The 12,758-nt window shown below is 38.1% G+C and overlaps 1 protein-coding gene across 5 annotated transcripts in view; it reads left to right on the top strand.

The window, feature by feature from the left end:
- The window catches only part of LOC306871838 (rho guanine nucleotide exchange factor 12-like), a 70,667-nt gene that overhangs the window by 51,247 nt on the left and 6,662 nt on the right, over positions 1-12,758 (top strand). For all 5 annotated transcript variants that reach the window (XM_079420024.1, XM_079420025.1, XM_079420022.1 and 2 more), the window contains 16 exons: positions 1,210-1,320; positions 1,482-1,574; positions 1,680-1,722; positions 1,966-2,098; positions 2,236-2,373; positions 3,331-3,363; positions 4,394-4,508; positions 4,597-4,702; positions 6,174-6,380; positions 7,388-7,532; positions 8,332-8,367; positions 9,472-9,623; positions 10,138-10,284; positions 10,380-10,465; positions 10,687-10,812; positions 10,952-11,066. In XM_079420024.1, coding sequence (XP_079276150.1) covers positions 1,210-1,320; positions 1,482-1,574; positions 1,680-1,722; positions 1,966-2,098; positions 2,236-2,373; positions 3,331-3,363; positions 4,394-4,508; positions 4,597-4,702; positions 6,174-6,380; positions 7,388-7,532; positions 8,332-8,367; positions 9,472-9,623; positions 10,138-10,284; positions 10,380-10,465; positions 10,687-10,812; positions 10,952-11,066 — 1,786 coding nt within the window. The remainder of the gene's footprint in view (positions 1-1,209; positions 1,321-1,481; positions 1,575-1,679; positions 1,723-1,965; positions 2,099-2,235; positions 2,374-3,330; positions 3,364-4,393; positions 4,509-4,596; positions 4,703-6,173; positions 6,381-7,387; positions 7,533-8,331; positions 8,368-9,471; positions 9,624-10,137; positions 10,285-10,379; positions 10,466-10,686; positions 10,813-10,951; positions 11,067-12,758) is intronic.

The following is a 12,758-nucleotide window of genomic DNA, read 5'->3' as shown; positions in this document are numbered from 1 at the left end:
TCATGACAAACTTATTTTTGGTTCTTAGCTTAGGGGTAAAACAAAGTTTGAAATACCTGAGCAGCAATATACTGCTTGCAAACATCCCAGCACCGCCTGTGCTGAGAGTAGTGTTTAGATGATTATGTAATATGTACCTCAGGCTTTCCTCTCAATAACAAAATAAGCACAGCAAAATGACGGTGATGAGAAACCAGCAGTTAAGAAAGCATCTGTTCATAGCGATCTGGATATACTTTGCAATTTGGCACTCCAGGTAACTTAAGTCACATCACGTTTATTTATATAGCAGCTTTACAGTATTAAACATGAAAAAAGTGTCACTTACAACATCAAGTTTTACCATGAAGCAGCTGTCGAGTGTGTTTGCGTTTACTCGCATCTGACCTTGACGGACTGAACAGAAAAATGAACTGGAGTAGATTTCTATGTCAAAGAAGTCAGAGCCGCAGAGCACACATATATCGCCATGGACCAATGTTATTTCAAATGTGTTTTCCAGAAAATTCGTTTGCGCCAAGCTGTTTAAATCTTCAAAAACAAACTCAAAATTAACTTTGTTTTAGTCAGATTTTATTTGAAATGTCACCCCAATTTGTTTTTCGATTTGCTTGAAGTATATCGGGGACTCAACCAAGCAACTTTCTGTTGGTCAACACAGCGAATCTTTGTGGATAACTGATGTGAAATCTACAAATGGAAATTTTGATCTTTTGAAATTTGATCTCACAGGAGACATATCACACAATCTCCACTCCTACTGGTAGTTGATGCATCAAATCATTTCTCATTTGCTTAAAGTCACTGACTAACTTTTCTTAATGGTGTTTTGTTTTGCTGGAGATGAGCACATTTCATTATCAGGGTCTTTCTCATTTGAAATGGTGATCTCTCTGCAGGGACCTCAATTCACAAAATGCACAGTCTAGTTCAGGCCTATGCAAGTAATGCCTTGGAGTTCCACTTTCCCCCGTTTTCTGAGACCCTGCTTTTGATGTCATCTTAGAAGATAGCTGCCTAGGTAGACAGTTGACAAGAAGGAAGCTTACTAGCGTTTGGAATAGAGCCCAGTGTTTTATTCATGGAAAATAGCAAAACCTTTTACACATTTACATTCACAAGCTCACATTTAAGTTAAGCATTAAATCATGAAGTTGAATAATATATTAATGTGTACCTGTAATGTAAGTTAACTCTCTCTGTCTCTAGATGAATGGCCAGTGTAGCTGTTTTCAGAGCATAGACCACCTGAAATCTCGGCCTGCTCACCTGGCAGCTTTCATCCATCATGTGGTCTCTCAGTTTGACCCTGCGCCGCTGGTGAGATCGATCACCCCTCTTACCCACAAACCTGGAATTTCCAGGCATCTAACAAAATGTTTATAAATTACTTTCCATGTTCCATGAATCTCTCTTGTATGCTTATGGTTTGGTCTCAGACCAGATGAGTCACATCACTTGTTTCTCTTCTTGCTCCACAGCTGTGCTACCTCTACGCTGAACTTTATAAACAGACCAGCTCCAAAGAGACACGACGAATCCTCATGGATACCTTCTTCATAGAAAAAACTGCTGTGAGGAGCTTTAAAGCAGTCCCAGCTTGTTTAGCTTGTCATGGATGATATGGTTTCTGATTAAGTGTTGAATGTGTTTTTTTTGTTGTTTTGTTTTTTAAACAGAGCTTGAAAGTAACAGTGCCCGAATCCATCATCGCTGACCTGGGTAAGTTCAAACCTCTGAATACTAGGTGTGTTATTTAAAAATAAAAGAACAAAATATATTGGCTGAATAAAACAACAATTTAACTGTCTGGTATTTAGTTTTTTATTTTAAAATGAATCTATATTTGCTGATTTATTGGCAAATGAGAAAAAATGTCTGATTATCGATAATGGTTCCAATATACTGCATTTCATTTTAGTGTAACTTTTCATGATTTTTATTCATGTGTTTGTGTGTGCATAGAACGGACTGCACACTCAATTAATGCAGAACGGAAGAGGCCGGAGCCCATCTCAGAGGACGTCCACCGACAATATGTGCAGCAGCTGCAGGACACACTACTACCTGACATCCAGAAGAACCTAGAAGACTTCAGGTGAGATCCACTCATCTAATACACACACACACACACAATCAGATAAAAATGTGGGGGTCATTGATTCTTCAACTCCAATGTACCGACACAACCTTCTCCTCCAGTAAGTTCACTCATGTATTATTTGTATGTTTCAGGCACAAGCGCAGCATGGGTCTGACCCTGGCTGAAGCAGAGCTAGCCCGTCTGGATACAGAGAGAATGAGAGACCGTGTGGCTCTGGAAAAAGAGCGATCCTGTGCAGAGCACATCATTTCTAAGATAGAGGATGTACTGTAAGTGCACTTGTCCATGCTAACATGTATGTGAATATACTTTTAGATGATGCCACTTGTTCTCTTGATAGATTTCTTGTCCTTCTCTTCTTGGCTGTCTCTCTGTGTATGGTAGTTGGTGCTCTCACATTACAGATCACTACCATTTACATACCCATTTTATCATAAGTTTACAAAGCACATGTAGAATTTTTTAAATGTTCATAATTCTTATTAAAAAATGTCAATATGTCATATGGCTTTATGGGCTTTCCTGGTTATCGTATCTCGCTGATAGACAACACTTAATTGCTGTCCATGACTTTTAAATCTTGCACTACTCCCCTATCTCATGGTGTCCCACAGGGCTCTGTTCTCAGTCCTCTTCTTTTATATAAATATACGTTTAAGGAGTATGTTCATTTTGCAAGAGGTATATACTGTATATTTGCTATATTTGTATGCGAGAAATTAATGCTAATATAATGCTGGTGTAAGTACTGTACAAAAACTTTTTTAAATTTTTTTATTTATTTTTTTCCAATTGACGACATATAACAAAACAAAAAAAATAAAAAAAGTGAGGGGAAAAAAGAGGTAGAATTTACTTTTCTTAACCCTGTTCACTTCCTTAAAGAATAATGATGAGGTAATTTTGACCAAATTTGTTGATTTATAGAATATTACATTATTTTAAAAAGGGTTATGGTAACAAGGTTTATTTATGACATGTTGGCATCAGCTATTCATTGTTAATCATTATTTAACAGGTTCCCATTTTACCCAAAGATTAACTGAGATTAAACCTAGACAAATGTGATCGCATTGAGATTAAACTAATTATGATAACATCTTTAGGTTTAAACCAAAATGGGTAAATAATATTTTCATGTTACGCTGTACAAAAGAGAAGTAAAACACACTGGAAGTTGTGTGTCTTTCACACTTCAGTAAATTGCAACTTATGTTTTATTTCAGATTGACGTCACAGGCCACAGAGGAAGATAAGTGGTAAGGGGAATTCTCATGTCCTCTCCCCCCATAAACGACATATTACATCACCCAATATTAACCCCTGAAACCCTGTCCTGCCTTACAGATTGAAACTAAATCCAAAGTCACACAGAAATGTAGTATTTAGTAAAATGGTACAGTTTTACATGACTTCATAAAGTAGTAAAACAAGTATATAAAGGTACATTTTTAAAGGCAAAACTGGCTACAAATCACACTAGCCCTGTAGTTTCCCTCCCAGTTTTTGCTGCAGTCTTGTGAGTGGTGTGTAGTTGCAGCATATGATCGGTCAGGAGCCCATATGGGCGGCAGCAGCAGGGACTGAGGTGTGTGTGTCCGCCCAGATGGCATGCAAGAGAGTGGAGCCTCATGAAGCCTCTGACAGGAGCTTGTGAGGGCTATTTCTGCTCTGGCACTGACTGCTGTTACGCATTGTACAAGTCATCTGTTTGGCTTGTAAGTGTTTGTGAGAACAGCTTTGTAAGTTCTTCAGCTGGGGTCCTAGCTGTCAGAATAATTTCTGCACAAGTATTTCAGCATGGACTGAACTAAGCTCTTGCTCCCCCTGCTGGAAATGACAAATAATGATTTCTTAGAATAGTACCAAAGTGAAACTTAGTTTAAGTCTAAAGGCCATTGCACACACAGTCTGAGATTTTTGCATGTTGAAAATTAAATATAACCTCACGTTGTGTCAATCACGTTTACACACTGCCTCCAAAACTTTCGTCCGTCATAAAAAAAATTCAGATTCAGGTTCGATTTTCTGTTTTCTCATCCACAGGCATTTTGATAGGAACGGATGACAAATATGAAAAAAATTTAAGTATAAAAATTTTGGACTCCGTGTGCAAGGACCTTAAGGCTGGATTAGAAAAACATCAGCTTGTCTTCCGTTTTGGCTGAATCAACACCTGGTTATATATACAGATGCAATAACATTTGAATGTATTACTACTGTTCAAACTTAGAGAAGTGAACAAATTCCAAGTATTTTTTTTCCTCATACTGTTATTCTCTTTCACAGTAGCACCATGCAGTTTGTGATGCTGTCGTATATGAAGCAGCTCGGCGTAAAAGTGAAGGAGTCTCGAGGGCTGGAGCACAAGCCCAAGCTAATGAATCTTTTCCCTAAGATAAAGGTACAAACTCTCAGCAAACTTCCTGACTCTGTCTCCAAATGACTCCATGAAACCAAAGAAACCTAACCATTGTCCGCTCCCCAAACAGAAAAGTATAAAGCCTGAGAAAGATGGAAGTGAGGAGAAATCAAAGAAAACACGATTTCCTAGTGTCTTTCCTCAGAGACGGCCGAGCAGGATTGACACTTCAGCAAGTAAGCTGATTTATTTCATTAACAGTTAAACCGGTGGTTCTCAACCTTTTTGATTCAAAGACCCCCACTGGCCACCAAAATTATTTAAAGGCCCTGCCCATATTGGCTAAGATATTTCCTCCTGTATTTCTGCTGTAGTAATGTTATTGTTTTACATTTACATTTATTCATTTAGCTGACGCTTTTATCCAAAGCGACTTACCACTGCTATATATGTCAGAGGTCGCACGCCTCTGGAGCAACTAGGGGTTAAGTGTCTTGCTCAGGGACACATTGGTGTCTCACAGTGGATTCGAACCCGGGTCTCTCACACCAAAGGCATGTGTCTTATCCACTGCGCCATCACCACCCCATGTAATATTGTTAATCCTCTGTTAACAGAAACAGGGTGTGTTGAGATATTAAATTAACCAAAATTTATTTTATGATCTCAGAAGGGGGGGGGGGGGGGGGTCTTGATTATTTTGTGTTTGTTTAATATTGTAGTTTTTTTTTTTTTTTTATTGATATGCTTTAAGTAATCTGGCCTTGAAAACCACTGGATTACAACACAGGTTTAGTTTTGTGCTGACAGTAGCAGAAATGTCAGCTATTCATATCGAGGTCATTTACATACAGTCTTAAAGGTACAGTAGCAAAAAAGTGAGATCTGTTTAATTCTAGGATTTAGAGATGGTGAAATGGGATTTGAATTGAATTAAATATTTCTCAAATCTAGAGGAATACCATAAGTGAACTTAAAGAAACTTTAAAAACTTTAAAAAAGGGAAAAACTGGTTCATTTCTCAGAAAAAAATGAATTTTGTTTCAGTTTCTGTTAGGGTAAAATCCCTGTGTGGCTTCCTTGTGAAGCTCCTTGTGGGTTTATTTTACTTCCGTGTTTGTGACCATTTTATACAGACAACCACCCACTTGTAATCTTTATTTTGAAGAGACAACTACCATTCAGGACTCAATGCGAAGTTGTTTTTTTTTCTACTGGCCCTGCCATAAAATAAAAAAATAAAAATAGTAAATTGCTTTAGTATTTTCTTTAGTAAATAATGTTGTCACAACACCAAAAGTTTAGATACCAGTGAAATTTCACAATTCCCTTTTCCAGTTTCGATATCACAGCAAAAACTACTATAAAGGTTAAACGTTAGTGAAGACAAGTAAATAGTCAGTAATAAAATAAGAAGAATAATAGAGCAAATAAAATGAAACGATGTGTTGAGTTTTTCAGGTAGGTCTAACACTAGTATGCAGAGGAAAGAAATATTAAAGAAATTAAATAAGGTAATCAATGTAAAATAATCACTCCTCTGTCCTCACTGAATTAAATATTTTCTCCCAATTTTATATGTGTGTGCATATATAACAATTCCATCAACTGTCCTGAGGGTCTTTCACGCTGACCCTGGCAAACAGGCAGTCCTTATTAGCGAGTCCTGACACTGATGTTGTTCTCTCTCTTTCTCTTGCCCTGCAGTCACCAGGGCTCTGGAGCCGAGGCAGCGTCCGACAAAGGCTCAGCTGCCGTTGAGCACTGGAGAGCAGGCAGACGGGTCGTCTCCTCCCGTACGGAGCAGTCAGTCGAGTGAAGCCTCAGATGGCACCACTACCCTGGTCACGTCACCCCCTTACAGCGCTCCAGCAGCACAGGGCACAGACGGCATCAGCCGAGAGTCTGAGACTGGTGAGAGACGCTTCACAGATCATTGCTGTCAAGCCGTCTGTGCTTTTAAAAGTGTTCCTCCTTCAAATCATTTTTTGATTTTTCGGGGGGGCTGTCAGTTGATTACAGATTTAGATCAAATGAATTGTATTATATACTGATTAATCATCAAACTGATCATTTAAATGGCTGAGAAAAGCCCCAAAAAGAAGATCAGCCATGCTTATTTTTTTGGTAACACTACGATAAAGTTCCATTTGTAAAGTAGGTTAATTAAAGGTGAACCAACAATAAAAAAACATTTTCTGATACATTATTCAAATTAAAAGTTGGATCTGTTTATATTATTTAGTAGACCGGAGTGAACACAAAAGGTATAATTCACCCAAAAATGAAAATTCTGTCATTAATTACTCGCCCTCATGTCATTCCAAACCCGTAAGACCTTCATTCATCTTCAGAACACAAATGAAGATATTTTTGACGCATTCCGAGAGCTCCCTATTGTGCCATTTTGGGGAGTATCACATACATAAACAACATAACAATCTTATTTCTTGAGTGAAACAAGGGTTGTCTAGTTCTAAGTGAAATGACCAGATAGGATAAGATTCTGATTTAAGATGTTTCTGTAATACAGCCCCAGCTTTGTTTTTAATGTTTTTTTGTTTGCTTTGTCTGAGCTCTGTCAGTGTTCTCCTTGTTATTGGGGTCAAGGATTAAATCTGCTGACTGTTTTTTCAGAAAATAATTGGCCTGTTTTGCTTTTTTTTACTTTTGCATTTTAATTGGAGATGGTCAGATTGTGACCACATTTAGAGAGAGGGATATTTTTACGTTTCAATGGGAGAGTTCATTCATTGTGTGCATAATTGTAGTTTTGTTTTTTATTTCAACTTTAAGCATTCAAAGCCCAGCAAAGGCCAGATTCAAGTTGCCTTTCCTTATGAAGCTTCTTCTATTTAGCACTGATTTCAAAAGCTTTTCATTTTTTGACACACTGTGTCTCTTTCTGGCTGTGGACTTAGGTGGACTTCCCTCTTCTGCACTACCCAGACTGGGAGACGGTGTCGTCCCGAGAGATCCGCAGGACTCGTCCTCTTCAAACACTCACTTTGACTTCAGCCCCTGTACACTGGAGCATCTACAGGAAGAGGAAGCGGAGACAGACAAGTGAGTCAAGTGATCAGCATCCAGGCTTATATTAATAAAATCACTTTTTCACACTGCACACAATCCAGATTTATCAAATCAGCCATTATCTGGTTTGTCTTCAGCAGGTAGTAGAACAATATAATTAGCATCCTGAATGAGAATATAATCTGACTGGATTTCTAAATATCACATTTTAATCTTAAAACCCCATTTGGATATTGTTTTATGAGATTTTGTACACCTTTTTGCTGTTCAGACTGCAAAACCTGAAACTGGTTTGAGTCTGAACTACACTACTATTCAAAAGTTTGGAGTCAGATTTTTTTTGTAATTTTAATATATATATTTTTTTATTCTAAAAGGCACATTAAATTTACCAAAAGTGATTAAAATTATTTTAAAATCATAATAGTATTTTACAATATTCCTGTTTTACTGTATTTTTAAATAAATGGTAGTGTAAATAAGCCTTAAAAATTGTCACTCCAAAAAGTGCTTTTACATTGGATTTGGATTTAAGAAGAGCAGTTTTGAGCAAGAGTGGTCTCATCTGTCTCAGCAGCCACGATACAGGCCTCACGGCTATTTTTGTTCCTTAAGTCTCTGTAGTGACGATGCACATACAACATTTGAAACAAAGCTTTGCTCTGTGGTGCTCTGCTCTGTAAATGATCTTACTGGGACAGACAGACAATAAAGCTTGTGCCTCATGACTTAGGGCTCTTGGGAAGAGAAAGAGAATGCTGACAACATGCAGCGTTTGGGATGTTGAGATTCTTACTACTGTAGGGTAATTGGAATGTGGTTTACCTTACAGGACGCTGGACACCGGCACCCCCAGGCCTGACAGGAGGTGAGTGCTCTCTCTTTGGTGGCTGACCAGTGTGGGTTTTTCAGTGGTCGATGCTGATATCACTTCTTGGCCATTTCAGACAGCAATATAGGCATTAATATGACAAAACACACACGTAGTAAAACAGAAAATTTTTCAGTAGTGTTCTCAGTCTTTTGGATCCCATTGTGTAACAATACAAAATATAAGGTTGTGCTTTTAATACACACAAAATATACATAAACATGTAACACTTACATAATGACCCCAGGTTGTTGTGTAAGTAATGTTACATATACATATAATCTTTAAATGACTATAGAATATAATAATATACAATAAGATATTTTACGTAATAAATTTCAATATAACATTCAAAGTAATTTTTTTATGAAAGATGGGCACCATGTGACAGCTCTGATAGAGGCCTAGCAAGGAAAACACACTAAATGCCTCTATGATTTACATGATGCAGAAATCGTGGAATCAACTCATATTTACTTTAGAACTATTTAGAAATGTGTGTATATAATTTTTTAAATTTTTTTTAATTGTATAACCATATAAGGACAATATAGAGGCACTCTACATAAACTTCATCTCCAGAGCTGTTCTAAAGGTCATTGTACACCAAGTCCGAAATTTTCGCACGTTAAAAAATAAATACGACCTCACATTGTCAATCACGTTTACACACTGCCTCCGAAACTTTCGTACGTCATAAAAAAATCCGAACCAGGTTTGATTTTCTGCATTTTCACATCAGTAAGCAAGCATTTTGATAGGAAAGGATGACAAATACGAAAAAAACGAGAGAAAAAAACACATACGAAAATTTCGGACTCTGTTTTCAGAGATGTTAAGAGTTAATTTATTGAGCTTTCACCATGTCATTTAATCATTTAATTAATAAAAAACTTAAAAGATTTTAATTAATATATCTTAATTTTTAAAAATGTTACTAGTTGATTGCATTTTAAGATTGATTACACTGTTAAAGTTGTAAGATTACCACTGTTTTTTTATTATTATAAATTAGCATTAAATTATAAAACAGTAAAAATGACAGATATTTAAGATGTGTTTTGATGTGTTCTCATTGCATTTGCCATGTTTGTATTGCAGGATGGAGCCGCTGGGCTCTGGAGAGGTGCAAAGTGAAGATGATCAGTGTGCTGATGTAGAGCTGGAGCCTCTTAACTGGCAGACGCTGGTGAGCAGAGACGTCCTGTCCACACTTACCCCTCAGGAAATCAAGAGACAGGAAGTCATCAACGGTGAGTGATGAGTGTGGTTTACTGTATGAGCAGTAGTTTACAATTTATTTTCTAATTTTAATTATTTCTTATAAACTTCAATCAAGCTGCATGATATGGATTAACAATGAACACCAAATTGTCTTTTGTTCTTTATTAAATGTCAGATAATCTGTTGCACAGTTCAAGATGTATGGATCTCTCAAGGCTACATGGATCTCTTGCCATTAGTTTTTATGCTAGTAGTACAATTTAATTTTTGATTTAAACACCATTTGTTACTGGACATTTTCTTACCATTATTAATTAAAACTGAATAAGTAACACAATTAACATTATTACATATATATTTTTGCTAAATTTAATTTAATTTTATTATAAAGTTGCATAATTTTTTTTTCAACTGAAAATGTATTCCCTTATTTTATCCCTGGATAAAGTATTCTGATTAGTCCCAACACAAACTCGAGAAGCAGTGAACAAGTGCAAACCATCCTGTATAACCACCTCTCTCCTTCCTGGCTTGCTTTCACAGAGTTGTTCTACACAGAGAGAGCACACGTTCGAATGATGAAGGTTCTGGAGAATTTGTTTTACCAGCCGCTGATCAGAGACGCAATCCTCCCTCCTGCAGACATTAAAAACATCTTCAGCAACCTTGAGGAGATCGTTCAGCTGCACAGTAAGTCTCAAAACTTCACAAACCCCCAAAAGTCTCGAACACATCTAAAGTAAAGACTCCCTCTAAACACTCTCTTCCTTCTCGTTTCACGTCAGTGTCTTTAACGGAACAAATGACTGCGGTTCGGAAGAAAAATGAGACTGCGCTCATTGACTCAATAGGAGATGATCTGCTTTCCTGGGTAAGAAACTGCAAATATGCATTAAAGAAAATTTCCTGCTAGAAAAACCAGATTGCACTAGTCCAGTTTTTTGAACATGGTAGCTGGTTTGTTGCGGTGTCAAATCGGTCTGATCTTCCAACTAAATGACTAATTTTGGCTAGCTAGAAACCATCTAAATCCAGTGACCATTAGATTTTCCAGCAGGGAAGTTTTACACTCAGTTGTGTCTTTACCCACAGTTCAGTGGAGAAGAGGAGGAGAAGATCAAGAGAGCTGCGGGCACGTACTGCAGTAATCAGCCTTTCGCCCTGGAACTCATCAAGAGCAAACAGAAGAAAGACCAGCGCTTCAACTCCTTCATACAGGTCAGTGGCCTAATAGAGCAGTGGTTGCTTTCATAATAAGTAACTTTACTTGCTTTTAGTCGTGTGTGTGTTTTATTTGGCCATTCCAGATGGAAAATATAGTAAATGTATTATTAATATGGAAGTGTTTGCATTGCAGGAGGCAGAGAGTAACAGACATTGTCGCAGGCTGCAGCTAAAGGACATTATTCCTGTGGAGACGCAAAGACTCACAAAGTATCCCCTCCTGCTGGAGAACATTGCCAAATGCACAGGTACAGCAGTCTCTTCTTTTTTCAACACTCATATTACACTTGTCACAATTGATCACAAAAAATGATATCAGGCTTGTTGTTCAGTGTAATGTTAATACGCATAAACCTTAAGTAGGGGTCGGGGTGGGATCAATTCTCCGACGTGATTCTCTCTTCAGCGATTCTGAAAATTTCAGAATCAAATCTGAGCTTAGTTTTTTCTGCATACAGTTGGGCAAAAAAGTATTTAGTCAGCCACCAATTGTGCAAGTTCTCCCACTTAAAAAGATGAGAGAGGCCTGTAATTTTCATTATAGGTACACTTCAACTATGAGAGACAGAATGGGGGAAAATAATCCAGGAAATCACAGGATTTTTAATGAATTAACTGGTAAATTCCTCGGTAAAATAAGTATTTGGTCACCAACAAACAAGCAAGATTTCTGGCTCTCACAGATCTGTAACTTCTTCTTTAAGAGGCTCCTCTGTCCTCCACTCGTTACCTGTATTAATGGCACCTGTTTGAACTCGTTATCAGTATAAAAGACACCTGTCCACAACCTCAAACAGTCACACTCCAAACTCCACTATGGCCAAGACCAAAGAGCTGTCGAAGGACACCAGAAACAAAATTGTAGACCTTCACCAGATTGGGAAGACTGAATCTGCAATAGGCAAGCAGCTTGGTGTGAAGAAATCAACTGTGGGAGCAATTATTAGAAAATGGAAGACATACAAGACTGATAATCTCCCTCGATCTGGGGCTCTCACCCCGTGAGGTCAAAATGATCACAAGAACGGTGAGCAAAAATCCCAGAACCACACGGGGGGACCTAGTGAATGACCTGCAGAGAGCTGGGACCAAAGTAACAAAGGCTACCATCAGTAACACACTACGCCGCCAGGGACTCAAATCCTGCAGTGCCAGATGTGTCCCCCTGCTTAAGCCAGTACATGTCCAGGCCCGTCTGAAGTTTGCTAGAGAGCATTTGGATGATCCAGAAGAGGATTGGGAGAATGTCATATGGTCAGATGAAACCAAAATAGAACTTTTTGGTAAAAACTCAACTCGTCGTGTTTGGAGGAGAAAGAATGCTGAGTTGCATCCAAAGAACACCATACCTACTGTGAAGCATGGGGGTGGAAACATCATGCTTTGGGGCTGTTTTTCTGCAAAGGGACCAGGACGACTGATCCGTGTAAAGGAAGGAATGAATGGGGCCATGTATCATGAGATTTTGAGTGAAAACCTCCTTCCATCAGCAAGGGCATTGAAGATGAAACGTGGCTGGGTCTTTCAGCATGACAATGATCCCAAACACACCGCCCGGACAAAGAAGGAGTGGCTTCGTAAGAAGCATTTCAAGGTCCTGGAGTGGCCTAGCCAGTCTCCAGATCTCAACCCCATAGAAAATCTTTGGAGGGAGTTGAAAGTCTGTGTTGCCCAGCGACAGCCCCAAAACATCACTGCTCTAGAGGAGATCTGCTTGGAGGAATGGGCCAAAATACCAGCAACAGTGTGTGAAAACCTTATGAAGACTTACAGAAAACGTTTGACCTCTGTCATTGCCAACAAAGGGTATATAACAAAGTATTGAGATGAACTTTTGTTATTGACCAAATACTTATTTTCCACCATAATTTGCAAATAAATTCTTTAAAAATCCTACAATGTGATTTCCTGGATTCTTCCCCCCCATTCTGTCTCTAATA

The sequence above is a fragment of the Barbus barbus genome (assembly GCF_936440315.1).
Source record: "Barbus barbus genome assembly, chromosome: 6".
Lineage (NCBI taxonomy): Eukaryota > Metazoa > Chordata > Actinopteri > Cypriniformes > Cyprinidae > Barbus > Barbus barbus.
Note: the sequence above shows the minus strand (reverse complement) of the source record. Positions and strands in the feature narration are given on the sequence as shown.